The sequence below is a fragment of the Athalia rosae genome, chromosome 5 (assembly GCF_917208135.1).
Source record: "Athalia rosae chromosome 5, iyAthRosa1.1, whole genome shotgun sequence".
NCBI lineage: Eukaryota > Metazoa > Arthropoda > Insecta > Hymenoptera > Athaliidae > Athalia > Athalia rosae.
In genome coordinates, this window is record NC_064030.1 from 4,610,003 (window position 1) to 4,626,467 (window position 16,465).

At 42.6% G+C, this 16,465-nt stretch overlaps 1 protein-coding gene across 4 annotated transcripts in view; it reads left to right on the top strand.

The window, feature by feature from the left end:
* The window catches only part of LOC105689187, a 126,895-nt gene that overhangs the window by 65,765 nt on the left and 44,665 nt on the right, over window positions 1-16,465 (top strand). For all 4 annotated transcript variants that reach the window (XM_048655278.1, XM_048655279.1, XM_048655280.1 and 1 more), the window contains 3 exons: window positions 13,829-13,914; window positions 14,062-14,555; window positions 14,804-15,110. In XM_048655278.1, coding sequence (XP_048511235.1) covers window positions 13,884-13,914; window positions 14,062-14,555; window positions 14,804-15,110 — 832 coding nt within the window. In that variant the 5' untranslated portion in view covers window positions 13,829-13,883. The remainder of the gene's footprint in view (window positions 1-13,828; window positions 13,915-14,061; window positions 14,556-14,803; window positions 15,111-16,465) is intronic.

A 16,465-nucleotide genomic window follows, 5' to 3' on the forward strand; every position in this document is an offset into this window, starting at 1 on the left:
TGTATATTTAATATACATACCTGAGTTTGAATAAAATTTTGAGAAGAATTTCTTTTTCCTCCTCTTCTATTTTAAAACTCTTGAAAAACTGTATCTCATACATCGTTATATAATAACACGCGAACGCGTCAGCGGTGCTGCTGCTGCTGCTGCTGCTGCACCTACCGAAACACACCCATCGCTATACCTATACATACTCGCATGTATTAATATATTTATTACAATCTTCGTAAGGTGGACTCATTCATCCGAAACAGCGGCATATGTTGATTTTGAAATAAGAAAAAAGAATAAGATTCGTTTAAATCAAAAAACTAAAACAGATAAAAATGAACGAGAGAGAAGTTGGGGAAAAGGATCGATCGCTGCTGCGAGTAGCAACGTCTGCGGAAGCGTTGATTTATACGTTACAGAAGCTATGTCGCTTGTTAACAATTTTATTTACGTGTCATTATGTCAGAGATGATAATTATTTTATCATTGTTTTGCCAGGAGCGATGCGAATCTTCGCAACGTTCTCCTCTGCGGGTTTTAATTACGATTGCGACGATTCGTTCTCTATCCGTCCGTTATTGAATTTGAATTTCCTCGATAATCGGCAAGAAGTCTTAGAAAATTTTGAATATTTTGGATTGGAAGTTCAGAAAAACCAAAAATGAAAGTAAAATTTCTACTCCGATAAGTTGGAGCACATTTTTTTTAGGCTAAAAATTATTTTTCCTACGCTAAATTTTCCGTTCTCATTTCAGAAAGTATATACACGATTGTGCGGATGTTACGATAAAACTGTTTTTGATATTTTAGTTTTACACTCGCGATAAATTCGCATCTGTGTATGTATTCGTGTATAGGATGTATTGGTATTGTCGTTGACTCGGAAATCAAATGAAACGAAATGAAGACGGTTGACTTGGGAGACAAGCACAGCCGGGCGAAATCGTAAATTTAAATTTAGAACGCGCAGGTTTCGGTGAAAAAGTTGCGCCCGAGACAGATTTGAATTTTAAAATACCTCGAGATTGGCGGGGTTTTGTCGTAAATTGTCTCGCTTATACCACGCGGCATCGCGATCATACGTTTCATGGGGTTTCTTTCCGAAAAAGTTGTCCGATTTTTAAATCGCCACAGTCGCGTAACTCCTCTGCAGCAGCGGCATCAGCAACGGCGATATAACGTACAACGGGCAAAAACTACGTCGAATAAAAAAATGACCGGAAAAAAAAATTTCACGTACAACTTCTACGAGTATACTCTGCGTAAATGCGTATTCAAATTATTCGTATCATCACTGCAGCTCTCGAAGCGATTATTCTCGTATCGTTTCTCTTGATATGATTAGTCGACAGGAGTAACTTTCGTTCTTTCACTTACGTTCCGGCCGCGATTCATCGGCAGAACCAGATCCATTATTTTTCAAGAAACGAAAGAAAAATGGAGAGAAAAAAAAATTCCATACAAAATTCACCGGCTATTATATACGGCGGTATTAAATTTCGGGCTCCGTTTCTTCGATCTCATTATAAAAACTAGTTGAATATTTTTTCATGCCACGATCTGATATTTGTACCGTTTTATTGCTGTGCGGCATTATTATTTTCATAATTATTGTTATTTTCTGGCAATCTACCGTACTGTGAGTAAAGGGGCGCCGCGATTACGGTGATACGCGATTTTGTATGTACAGTATATGAATTGTACATAAAATATTCGTATAATTTTTTTTTTTTGTTATCTTTCATATATCATTCGGTTTCTTATCGTCGGATTCTGGTGTTAATTTTTCGATGTGTTACACCTCCCACGCCAGGAAGTCAACTTCCCATTCCATAATCTCTCTCTCCGAAGGATAATTCAAACGAAATATAGTTAAATGAAGTAAAGATTAAGTTTCTGTTTTATTAATAATTCTTCGCATATCTCGCCTTCGAAATACAATACCGCCGTACACCCCGCGATAAATCGGCTTCCCTGATTACGAGTTGTATAATAAAATATTATAACAGTATCCGATAAAACAATTATAAGACAAAAAAAAAAAAAAAAAACCAACGAACAAGTATATAATAACCGCGAGAAAAATTCGCGCCGTATTCAGCTGTCACGTTCAATGATCGATTATTTTTTAAAAATACCGTCTGGAATTTTGCGAAACTTGAATCCGCAACGTTGGAAAGAATAAAAATAACAAAAATAAATTCCACTTCGTACTCGTAAGTTTCAAATTCGAATCCGATGTAGCTATCGCGAATTACTGGTTCCCTTTCGATGTCTACACGTACTTGTATCCCGCTTATAAATTTTACGTAAAAACTTTTTATTCCAAAAAATTCATCTATATGATGATATGATGATGATATAATATCGAGAAAAGAAAAAGACAAATATCAACAAAAAAAAAAATAACGTACATACGCCGGAATTACGTAAGAGCCGAGTAAACAGAATTTGTGGATCGACGTGTACGAATTTGAGTAATGAAAATTTTCCGCCCGCTTCGGGAAAAAAAAATTAAACGAAGATGAACACATCCGGCGAATATTGAAGTTAGGCGGTAGAAACGAGACGATAGACCCGCGGATATGTATCTGGGTCTCTTCGGGGTGCGGCAGTTTGTTCATTGTTTTGTTAAAAATTATAATATCGTCAATATTAATATTAATGCTACGAAGAGACTAACTTTCTAAAAGGCAAGCAGATGGTACCGCGACAATAGCCCGACTTCGCTTGTAACAACGATCGCCGGCTTCATATATGGTTCACATCAATCCGGTGGATTATTGTAAAATTTATATTTTATACGTCTTATACTTGAAACGATTCTCTCGACTATTTTAGCCTCTCGTATACACACGGTACAGGAATAAGTTGCCAGAGCGAGACAATAGCGAGAGTCGGGCATTTGGATAGGATACGGTATAGAATGGCGCTCGAACGGCGGAGTTGACTGACGTTTCGGGGGCGAACAGCTCGTTTGTCACAGAAAACCCTGGACTTCATTTGTCCCCCCCTACCCCTGTCCCCGTTTCACTCCCCCACGCTCTGTGTCTTTGCCATAGAATCGTCGCCGCGACGCTGTTTCTAATTTTTATAAACTTTTTCTTCGCTGCGATTCTTTTCCTTTTCAACTTTTTTTTTTTCACCCCTCTCATTCTTCGGTCATTTTTTACTTTCCAAAAATCATCAGCCGCGTTTTCGTATGAACGTCGTGCGAGATAAAACGAACGACCGTGTATACGATATATACCCCCTGCTGTGCGACATCGCCGTCTAGGTTCTATCGCTCAAAGTCAGATTAGAAAAAGGATATAGGTATAGTACGTACTGCCCGATATACGTACACGTTTATGGATATATACATATGTATATATGTGGAGTGTTTCACGATCAGGGTTCAATTTGACATAGCGTCTTATGTGTTTAATAACGAAGTGTCCAATAACTCCCCGGTGAGTACGTTTCGCGAAATGATATGTACATACAAATGTACCTAACGTGTATCTACATACAACGGAAATACCGCGCGCGATGAGCTGTAAAAAGCGTGACTTTTATAATGGTAAGCATTATTTTTTTTTTTTTCCTCAGTTTCTTCATTTTTCGTTTTCACTTATAAAGCATTATTATATATGTTGCGAGAAACGAAGATCGGATTACATATAGCTACAGGAATATTTTTATGAAAATTAATCAAACGCCGGTCATTAATTACCCACATATAAAATTAATCACAGCTATCACAGCCTTTTCTATAAAATCTGGATCGGTGAATCGCCCGAGTTTTACTCTACGTCGGTCTGAAATACTTGTTAAACTTTTCCGATCCGTATAGCTAAAATTTTTTGGACCAGCCGATGAATCGTACCCAGCGTCTAGGCCTCGCGTTAATTTAATGTAAAAAGCGTAGGTTTCTCACATACATGTTGTTTCGTGATTAAAATTCTCTAAATCCTAATCTAATCTTTATGCGAATATAATTATATATTATAAAATACACAATCGTACGTATATATCCGCCTTTGTAACAATGATTTTACGAAGGTGTAAATTTTTTTTTGGCCGTACGCGCAAACGGGGGTACGTACGTACGTACGTACGTACGTATGTATGTACGTATAATATCGTATCGTACATAGCGTAGGCGCGTGTTTAGGAACCGTGGATCGAAAGCCCAGTGTTATATACGAACGTATGTACTGCTCGTAGGATACGTACGTATATAATGTAAAAGCGTGAACACGTGAACATCTGCTCACTCGTGTGTGAACACGAGTTTGGCCCGAAGGCTCTGCAGCAGCGCGCGGTAATTCGTAATCGAGTTGGTGCGCAAAGGTTGCGCCTCTCGGCGGGCAAGACCCTTGGAAAGGGTGATCCAAGTTTCGGTCTCCCTTTTTCTCGTTTCGTCACTCTCGTCGCTTCCCTCCCTCTCTCCCTCTCTCTCCCGGCCTCTTCGATTGCGTAAGTCGATCCCGTGACTCGTTGAATTTCGATTTCGGGAACCCGTGCGAACGCGCTCGATGATTATTTAACGATTAATCTGGACCGGATGGGTCGATAAGGATTGTAGATAATCCGCATTTCGTACGTCTACGTTCTCGTATTCAAATAAGCGCACCGCACGCGCGCAGTATGTGATTTATACTTGTAATATTTGGCTCGCGCTTAGGCATATATTTATTGTTGCGGTACGTACGTGTAAACGGTACGTTTTGGCAATTCACGTGTATCATATGTATATAATGACGTGTAGGCGTTAGCGCGTACTCACAATTGGCACGATAATTGATCGATATGTCACACCGCGAGCGCGCAACAATACCATATTCGAAAATGGAACGCCCAGATTTCCTTGACTATAAAAATATCGACCAATAGCGCTGGTTACGCGCGTTATATTATATGTACCATTAGTGTAATAGTTAATGGCTGAAATACGCGACTGTATAGTCGAACTGATACGGCTTGAGATATACCTGAGCGGGCATAACTGGCGCGGTATATCCGTATTTGATACATGAATTAGCCCGGCAATCCTCCGAAGGCCAAAAAAGGACGGCTGTAGAAAACAATGGAATAACAAAAAAGGCGCGAAATCCAGAATATGGCCGTCAGTTCTCTATACCCATTCGCGTTTCTTGATTTAAACGTGAAACACGTTCGGCGAACGTTTTTCAAATAAATTAAACTTCTTCATTCCGTCGATACACACCGCCGTATGCCATGGAATCGCACGATGTAACGTTACTTTTCAATTCTACGCAAGCGACAAACCGATGTCTGATTTGTCCGTTGCCATTCGACAAACATGGCGATCTAGATATTACGCTGCGTGCGGAAGAAGAAAAAAAGAACGAAAAAAAAAAACAAGAAAAAAAAACCCCCACGTCATACGCGTATATCAAATTGATTTTTCGTATTTTGTCGTCGAATATATTTTACACGCCAATGAAAAATGAAAAAAAAAAAAGAAAAAAGAAAAAATTCAGATATATATATGCTCGTATAGTTATAGATCGTAAAACTGCTTGTATAAATTGACAGGAGTCGGTGCTGCATCGCATCGTCGCACGTCACGTGCTCGATCATCATCTGCACGGTGACATGTATAGGTGTACTCCGTGTACGTATGGGTTTCGGCGTGCATGTGTACGCGATATTCTTGATGCATCAGCGTAACTCGATAATTGCTCGATTATTTCGACGAACGAAAACGGGACAAGAATTCAATTTATCGTACATATGTACGTACATATCTATATAACGTGCGCTGCAAGTAATGTACGCCATCTTGTATTTTACTGACCGTCCGTTGGCCTAGAATCTTAATTTCCGTTTCTCCTCCCTCCAAGCAACTTTGAATGATGCGAGTAGCCATTCCCGGCAAACGTAAGAATACGCGTTATATCGAGTCCAGAGAATACCCGACGAAACGCCGTTAATCCGTAAAATTTGACGATCATCTTCCAATTTCAATATAACTTCGATCCGCATCCACGCCGAAAGTGCAACCGAACGAGAACGAGGGATACGCGGTTGAAACCTCGCGACGTGTGTATCGCACGTGTAATTCAGCCTTCTGGCAAAAGGCGTAATCCTTTTTTCTCTCCTCGTTCGTTTTCCGATTAAAATATACCCACCTCCTCGTCTTCAGGTGTTGAGAACGAGCAAATCCGCCGCACACCACGCACTCGTGTAGCGCGTCGTGAAACGTTTTTTAAAAACACTCGTTGAACTTCGTACCTACTTCGTTGTTGCAAGTTAGTTTTCATTAACGCACAACGTTCTCTATTTTCTCCGTTACATCCGACGTCCGTTTCATCGCATACCTGGCGCGTTACAAGTGTAATTATAACAACGATTTTTCTTTCCATTTTCATTCGATCACCCACAACCAGTTCGCTCTCGTCCTCCCACCCATTTTTACGCTCGATTTTTTTTTAAATTCAGTTTCTTTTTATCCCTACGATCCCGACGCACGGTACATGCTCACGGTTCCCTTCAAATTTTTAATATCTTCCACTCTTTCTCTCACTGTTTCTCGCTCTCGCAATAATAGGAAACAAAGCTAAGAAGGGTGCCGGGTGATTAATGAGTCGCAGCTACGCCAGCCTAGTCCTGGATAAGATCTCGAATGGAATTCCCTCCGCTTTTACATTCGATTTTTTTTTCAAATTCGTTACTTTATCTAGCCTTATGTTAATAGCTCCGATATGAGAGCTCACGGCTAAGAGGAGTTCATTTGTCATTTGTTTTCTGGCTACCAACACACCAGCCTCACGATCGTTCGAAATCTAAAGACTATGGCGTTATTATTGTACGCACGGTACCTACACGTACGAACGGGAGGCTGATATACCGCCGGTCAAGCCCCGATACATAGGTACACGAACACCTACGCACACACCTTCCGAAACCCATACCTGTTGGCTTCGCATCCACGGACCACCGGCCACACCGGTTGACCAGAAATCCTACCACCTCTATATAACGCGGGTATATGGTAGCTCGTGGTACACCGGACGTCTCTTCCTAATACATTCGTACGTATATAAAATCGAGTCGTAGAGATACCCCGAAGATATTCTATTTAACCAACACACTTCGGCTACGCGTATTTATGATATACGTGTAGGTATATATACACGCTCACGTAGTATCAAACAGAAAACGCGTAAGTATAGTTGGATAATCGCTTCCATCCGAAGCGCTGCCTTAATAATTTCATATTTCCTATTATACACGCTCGGTATTCTCGGTTTAATTAATTGGAGCGCATTAATATCGTATATATACACGCTTTGTATAATATAAATGACACGCACTCGCACCATTCCAAAAGGTATGTAGACGGTGTGTGTACGCGCGTCTGCTGATTATATGTGCATAAATAACTAGGCGATGGGCAACGAGCGTCGGAAGGTGAGATAATAAATATTTTGTGCATTATTCGAAGATTGGGGGGGCGAGGAATCGTTCGGAGTAGCGGCGATCCCCGTAGAAATCCAAAAGTACCGGCAAAAGAACGAACAGCTTCTTCTTCTTCTTAGCTCGAGCTCGGAGCGAATGTTGTGCCGCTGCGGTGCAGCCGCCCCGGTATATATGGTATATGGTATACCTCTTAATCCAGATTGAAAATATGTAAATAAATCCACTCGTCCGGTGCAGAGAAGGAAGGCCCCCATTCTGTATTCTACGTCGAAAAAGTATTTTAATAGAAGCGATCCATCATTCCCTCGCTGCCTATAGTATATACTTTTTCTTGCGCCGGTCTCTCTTTCTCCCTTGGTTTGTTTTTTGTTTTTTTTTTTTTTTTTTTTTTGTTCCATCCATTTTTTATTTTCTTATTCTCTTTTTTGTTTCTTCTCCTTTCCTCCATGGGATGATAGTATGTGAAATTCGTACGGGTGTGGGTATACCGTCTATTTCATACGGTGGTGGAATATCGCTAATACATCTTTAAAACTGACGAAGAGAACACACCGGAGGGTTATATATACGTTTTTACTCCGGATTTACGTATTCCAAATTCCGTTGGAGTCCCTTTTTTTCTGGTTCTTGTTTTTCGTGTTTTTTTTTTTTTCTTTGTTCTTTTATCTCCTTCCTGTCTCTACTCCGTATACTTGTGGTATCTGTAGATCATTAATCTAGATATTTCATTTTCTTACTCTGTACTGGCGTAACGCGAGCACAAGTATAACCGTTTCCAATATTCACGCAGACATGTGACGAGTGAAAGAAACGAGAGAAATTGAAAAAAAAGAGTCAAGTTTTTGAGTCGACCCGTCCGCGAACACCCTGCGGTAAAGTCGTGCCGAACCGGTTGCCTTTATCCTAGTATAGGCGAATCGTTCGTATTCGCGCAATTGAAACATGTTGACCGACCCCGAAGCGTGATCGTTTCAATTTTTCAATCTTGATCAATTTTATTGTTCGTTTCGTACGAAATGGTTTTGTTTTTCCAAAATTTACGTACCGCGGGAACACCATTCATTACTCGCTGAATCCGAAGATGAGAAAAAAAGAGAGAGGAAATTAAACAGAAGCTGATGACGTAAGCCCAAATTCAGCCCCACGTCGTCATTCGTGGGGGGGTTAATGAAAAAAAATTGGACGAAGTGGGGGGGGGGGGGAGAGGGATGGAGAAAGAAGGGAGGAAAGGACGTGGAAAGGACGTTGAGTTTTCAGCTTTTTAAAGGGGGTTCCAAACCCCAATTGCAGCATATATATAGCGTTGACGGTGTAGTGGTGGTGTGTACAGTAGCTTTGGCAGTGCGCATATAGGTATACGTACGTATATACTTGCATCGGAAGAACTCACCGTGTGTACCTACCTACTATAAATCTCAAAGTTTTTAATGCTTTGCCGGGCTAGGCGGCTATACAAGCTTTTCTCTTTCTCTCCCTCATTTTTGACGCGTGTTCCTATCTCGTTTTTTTTTTCTTTTTCTCTTTTTCTAGTTTCTGCTTTCTCTCTCTCGCTTTTTTTTTCGTGCATCCTCCTCTCTCTTTCGCACTCCCGTTCGTTCGAGCTCTGTGTCCAATGCTACCGCACGGTTTACTTCCCCTGACAAAACCCCTTCGATATTTGCATACGCGCATAATGGGCGATAGCGCGACGCAGCAGCAGCAGCAGCAGCGGCAGCGGCGGCGATGCAGCAGCAGCTACCCTTTTGCTATTAATTTTATAAAATTATTCAACCTATTCGAAACTGCGCAGCATGGCCTGCACGGGCCTATACGTTATGTATACCGTATACTACTACTTATTTAAATAACGGATTTTCGAAATCTCGTTTTATGGCACATCATCGCGCGAAGGGATGCTGCCGCGTTTGCCGCTATGCTGACGAACGACGATCATGGGGACCTTTTTTATACACGCGATGCCTGATCCTGCATTAAACCGTGCATGTATTAATATGATTTTTTTTTTTTTTTTTGGTGTATTGTGTAGCTTACCTTTTTAGAAAAATTGAGAACGAGAATTCGGGGCCCGCAATCTGCTATATCTACACGAGGAACTCGCCCTTAGATTGTTACGCAGATTCGTTTCGATTTTGACTTCGTTACGGTCCACCAGAAAAAAAAAAAAACAAAAAAAACTTATACATGCATTCATATAATATGTAAATACCGAAAAAAAGCAGCCTTTCAAAACGCGATTTCGGGGATCCGATTATTTCCGGTTAACCCTTTTTTCGGTTTTATTCATAAATTTCCCCTTTTTTTTTCCTCTCTTTCTTTCATTTTTCAACAGTTTGTGAAGCACTCGGATTCAGTTTCTTCATCCTCGGTCCGGGACTCTCATGTTTTTTTCGGAATATTCTCGATCTTCGAAATATACGTAGAATGACGTAGAAAACCAGACTAAAGAAATGTACAAATACCATAGCTGTGTAACAAGCGAGTAGTTTTTGAGAAAATCAGGTTAGCGTTAACGTGCGAATGCGCAGTCTCCTAATTTTCAGAGATGAGAGAGTAAGAATGAATTCCTTTTTTTTTTTTTTTATCTTTATTTTGTTTATTTCATTTTATTTTCATCGTTAGAACGCGTGGAAGAGCGCGATGTTTCTTCACCGGCGTAGCAGCTACTGCTCGAATTCGATTCCTAACGACTGTCCACCTTGTAGATAAATTAGTCTCGTACCGATCGCTGATCACCCGACGAAAAAAATCGCGGTTTTTTTTGGTAGACGTTCTCGCCAAACGCAAATGTATTTTCCATCGGTCCACTCGGACTCCGCGGATCCGTTCAATTTCGATCTGCCGCACACGCGAATCCTCTCGGAATTCGGAAGGGAATTTTCGAAGAAGGGCTGCGAAATTGAAACAATAATATTTTCCACGCCATTGGTCGTTCATTAAGACGATTTAGCATATTTTGAGAAATGAGTTCCAAGGCTCACCGCGTGTGCGGCTAGAGATGGTGGCGGCTACTTAGATACTTCTTCTTAGCTGGTATGGCAGCTCTAAATGCTCAGTGGTCGCGCTAAACGGTCTAACCAGATTAGTATATTGTTGCCTGCTCTATTTTTAACGTATTCCCCTACTTACGGGGGGAAAACGTTTTAAAAGAGTTTAGCGGAAAATCGAGCGCTTTACACTTAACACCTAAACGCAACCCCCGCGCGCGCGCCCCCAAACGCTCCCGTCGTCTTTGCGTCTGCACTTTTCGCGACGTTTTACTGATTCGTTCTTACCGGGGTTTCTTTTTTTTCAATGTCTAAGATCGCAAGACTCGAAACGGCGATTTGCGAACAGTTGCTTCTTTAGCTGGGACGTTTTTCAAGCTCTTCGCAGCCACTCGCAAGTAAGAACGCTCGAAGTTACGAATATTATGACTTCAACCAGTTCTTAGAATTCCATGTTTTTAATTCCTTAATCTCAGCCAACCTCTCGCGTTTCACACCGCCTCTATCTCACGAACACATTCCCTCACGACATACCTACCTTATTATAATACTCGTAATTTTACATTGGTACTTACGGAGGCACATACACGCGTCGCGTACACACACGTAAATCATACCGTACGTAGGTAGGTACGTACGTACGTCTAAAACCGCTTGTGTTCAACCACCCGCACCGCGTTACCAGACGGACGTAAAGACAGACACGTACGTTTGCAGTAATCAGGTCCTACTTGTGGTCGCGTTGAAAAAACGAAAAATTCAATGTCCGATACGTGTAACGCACGTATGTAGTACGCTTTTACTTGTGCCCTACGTACGTATTTTGTAACGTTACCTAGATAATTTTACCTCGAAGAAATCAACGGTTTCATCTTTCTCGTATTCTGCGGCGAGGAAAAACTCCAACGTCGACTCATTCGATGAAACGGAATAATACGAACCGTTCCAACGATTTTCACCCAATTTTTACTCCGTTTGGAAGATAACGACGAATTCTAGTTGAATTCAGTCGAATGCAGTTGCGCGCGGGTTTCAATAGTTTCCCGGGGAATACGATGAGATTCCACGGAAAAAATATAGGTGTGCGGTGGATATCGCGTATTTGAGGAGTCGATTTGTCGTATCGTAGCGAATTAATTCCACGTAACTTCCAATGGGTTATAATAATCTATATACGTAGTAGTTGCAGGTTTAGATATACAGATACGCGCGTATGTGTTATAATATGGTATTTGTCGAGGCGGTAACAATCCATACGCGTGGTGACTCATATTTCGACCCGGCGCGTTGTTTGCTCTGGAATAACAATTTTCACGGCATACACACAGTGGAGCTCGTCTCTTAGAAGTTAGTAAATTATTTATTTTAAGCCTTTCAATTTGAATAATCCTCGGGGGATTTCTAGACACTCGAAAGAGAGGAGAGAAGGCCGCGTAGTCTGCCGTTGTAGTGCAGCCTCACCGTATCGCCTTCTGGATTCTTTGCTGGTTCGCTTCTTTTTTGGTCACGAGTCTCACTCACTCTCGCTACATTCGAGTGTTTGAGACGAATGTTGAGTTTTTACCAATTTTTTTTCTCTCATCCATACCGTTTTTCTCCTTGTTTTTTTTTGGTTTTTTTTCTTTTCTTTTCACCATTCTGCCGCAGTCAGCTGAAGCTGAAATCTCATGGGGGGGACGCGACGAGTTACACTGCCGCTTTCGAGTGGTCAGTCGCCCTTACGGACTCACGACGACTCGTACGAACGAACGATGATGGCGTAGCAGTTTGCTCTCCCTCTCTCTCTTTATATACATATATCTTCAGTCTCGATGAATCAAATCACACATGGGTGGTTTACATTAAACCATACGTACGGAAAACACTCGACAAATTATATTTTCAAATTAACTTCAAATCTACCAGAGACCAGAGACTCTCTTGTCTTTTGTCCGATATGATTTCGTACACCGTTTGTTGTCCGAACCATTTTTTTTTCATCGGTAGCGAATTTCGTTTTCTCAATCGCTGCACCTGCACCCCTCGCGGAGCTTCGCGTTGTATTTTTGTTGCGGGTCACAGAGAGACGTGGAAATAGTCGTCGGGTGAACGGTGGCTATCCGCGTACACGTTGAAATCACTGCGTATAGAATCAACCGAGCGGATTTGGAACGTTTGGGAACGCCCGGACCGATTCGCGGAGCTTGGGGGCTGTCTTAATTTCCTTGTTTGTCTTTAAAATTAGAACCGCGGGTAAAGATTTCGACTAGGGAATCTGGGTCACCGTTCCCAGACTATTTCGTGGTGGCCCCCTACTCGTAACGTGAAACGAGACGCTAAAATGCAGATAGAACGGCGAACGCTAGCGCAAATTTATACACGCTCGCTTGTGTGTACCACGTAGGGATATTCGAACGAAAGCATCTGCATCGGGTTTGTATAATTTTCTGAAAAATTCGTCGCCATACGACACCGAGGAGTCTCTCTTTGATTCGGAAGCGGTTTGTTACTCGGCCGGTTTTTACACGATCCTGACTAACCAACCCCTCCGATCGTAAATTCTCCGCATACATCTGATAATGTATTCAAGGTCCGCCCTATGGTACTGTGGTGGGGTGAAACGGGGCGTTCACCGTAGGTACTATAACAGATGTTAATTACCCCTACTGTATATGGTCGACAAAAAGAATCCATATACATATATATATATACATACCTACACGCGGATACGCGACGAAGCGGTGTTCCGACTATTCCAACGTGTCTGTGTGCGACGTGCTCTAGCTTTCTATAATCGGAACATTGCAACTAACCATTCCCTCGATTCACAATGATCGGAGTACTCGTCCGAGTCAGCTAGCTGAGGTGCCGTACGTACGTACGTGGTACATAAAATTTATTCGATCGTTCGATTTTGCGATCGAAAATAAAAAACATTTCCCCCGTACATCGTTAAACGGAAATTGCGATGTAGGATTCGTCACGATGAATTCGAATAATAATCGATCGATCGGCTCGAGAAACTAAAGAAATGTCGATAATTTCAACGATTTCAATAATTTAAAAACGAATCGCCGCTGAAACCGTTTCTTCACGCACCTTATCTCGACTATAACACCTCCGCGTGTAGTCGGCGGTCGTGTATCGCTCTTTTGTGTTACATCGACGTGCGTTATTGCTCCTTTTTATTTCTTTTCATAATTCTCTCGATTTGCGCTGCTCGTTTCTTTCGTTTCAAGTTTTTTCTTTCGATCGGTTATTATTCAATCGAGAAACAATTGATTATTTTTCCGCACCCGCGAACGTACCACATTCTCAGTCCGTACAAGAATTCATTTCCGATAAACAAATGAATAAATCTACGCGCGGCAGGTTCTTTATTTCTTCTTACGTCGGAGACGATCAACCCCATTGAGAAAAAAAATAAATTCTGCTTTCAGGATGCACTGAGGAGAGGAGAGGAGGAGAGTCGGGGACAAGAGTAAGGACTTTGAGATGTCAGCCGTAACGAGTCCGTATGGCCCCAGTAAGTAAAGCGCGAGTACATTATTGCCGTTTAATCGTTGATCGTTGTTCGGGTTTCGGTGATCAAAGGGGGAAAGGATGATTTTCGAGTAATCGTCACGCGGCTTGGTCCACCGCTCGCCTAACCGTTTGTTCTTATTCAATTCAGCGGAGATGCTGTCCGACTCCGTTTACAATTACGCAACGGCTCGCACCGCCGATCAGGATTCGGATTCGCAGTTTGAACCGCAAACTCCGATACAGATATCGTCCGGCCAGAAACCGAGGAATAAGAGAAAAAATTTCAAACCGATAAGCAGTCGGATGGCCGAGGTATCGGACGAATCCGATCGCGACGAGGACGGCAGCAGGTATATGGACGACGAGGATAATCAGATAGACCAGAACTCGAACGATAACGCCGTCGAGATACTCGAATACGAGAGAAAGAAAATGCTACCGGTGGACGACCAGAGGGTCAAACTACCCGAGGAGGAAAGGACCAAGCAGGGACTCAACAACAACGAAGCCAGTCCAATGGACCTCTCGATTACCACCAGACCCGCCTCCTCTGACGCTGATGATGACAGCGGTGACTCCATGAGGCACAAGTTCATCCTCGAACAACTCAGGTCCCAGAAACTCTACTCCCCCAGTCGAGAGGTGAGCGATACGCGATTTGCGACAGAATTTTCAAAATTTTCACCCCATCGAGCTTCATTTGAACTGAAAAATTCACATTTTCTATTCTATATACGAGATAAAAAAAAAAAAACAAAAATAGGAACCAAAAAATGAACGAAACTCCCGATCTCCGACCGCATAATTGTCGTTATGTATAATTTGTTTTTTGGTTAGCTTGGTTTGTATTCGCGATGGATGAATAGGAAGTTGGATTGCGTGTCCTGCAGGTAAGAAGTCCGACCTCGGATTTCTCGGAGAAAAGCGGCGGGAGCGGCGGAAGCGGGGGAGGTTTAGACCCCGAGCTTGTCACGGGGGTGCGACTCGACATAAACGGTGGCGCGGGTCAATTCGACGTGGAACGACTGCCCGGGACAGAGGAGAGGATACCGGCGCAGGGTATGAGGGAATACGCGGAGTCCACCATGCAGGAACTCCTCGCGATATACGGCCTTGGCGGTGAACTCGCCAAGTCGGTAGCGAGACAACTACCGCCCACTTTCCTCAACCCTACGGTCAATCAACAACCCCTGCACGGTGAGTGATGCTTTACCGTTATTCTCAACGATTGATTTCTCTCACGAATCGATCGATCCCAGCAATTTTTTCCATCGTGCGCTTCGGAACTTCGTGTACGTACGTACGTGTTTGTGTAACGTGTGTGTCATTTCGATAATATGGCTCATTGAATTCCGGTGCGTAAAATTAGGCAACATAATACCGTTGAAGGGGGGGGGGGGGGGTTAAAAAATGTCGAGTATAATCGCGTAGGCAGTATACAACGTGTAGCTACGTTAAACTGCAGCTGGTGACATATTATTTTCTATAATATAGTAGCGATTTAGCTCGGCTCGTTGGTTGTTATAATCAGTTTCAACCCTTTGAAGTACTGTAGAAAAAGGAAACCCGTTGAATGCGAGCGGAGTGAACCCGATTTCGAATTCCCTGTTACGAGTTCCCAACGGGTGGGCTTAGCTACGGGGAGGATATCATTTTAAAAATCGTTCGAGTCGAAATGGCGCGGCGAGAGGGGGAGAGGGGCGGGAGGGAGAGGGTGAGGGAGAGGGAAAGAAAAAAATGGAGTGAATAAAAAAAAAGGAGCAAAGTAAGAATAAGATAAAAAAGAAGAAAAAGGAAAAACGGAATAACACAACGCTATCAGTTAATGAATCTTGCAGCAACGGTCGTTGTGTAGGGTCAGAGATACCTTACTGACAATGGACGCGTCTCGACGAAATTCGAAAAATAAAAAATGATTCCTCAGGCTCGCCTCTTCGTGATGCCCGCCGTTGCCGTTGAGTAAAGGAGAAGAGCAAACCCTCCGAGGTTCGGTCCTCATCGTGTATCCGTATACCCGCGGTCTATCTGTCCGCCCGTCCGTCCGTCCGTTCCGTTCCGTTCTTTCGTCTGTTCGTCTCCTTCCATCCTTTCTGGCTTTATCCGAGCAGAATGATTAATGGGGTTTACAGAAATACGACGTTCAGATGTTTTCTAGTTTTCTTCAGACTCTGGTGCTCCACTCCGCGCGGGTGCTGTTGCACCGCTGACGTCGTCGTCGTCGTCTTCTTCTTCGTCTTCTTCTTCTTATTCTTCTTCTTCTTTTTTTCATCATCCTCGTGTTTCCTTATACTCGTCCCGCACGAAATATTTCAGGATGCATAATACGATGCACGTATGCATCGACGTACACGTATACGCAGTATTTACCCAGCAACGCTTCTTTGAAGTTTGGGGTAATTGTGGGTCTGTGCTTCTCTTTTTCTTTCTCCTTCAACTTCGAATAAACAAAAGGAAATCGACAATAGCAATAGTTGTAGTCGTGTACAAGTTCAAAAGTACCCGCTTAACCGAGCGGAGGAATATATACACTGTTGGAAACTTTTTTCACGCCT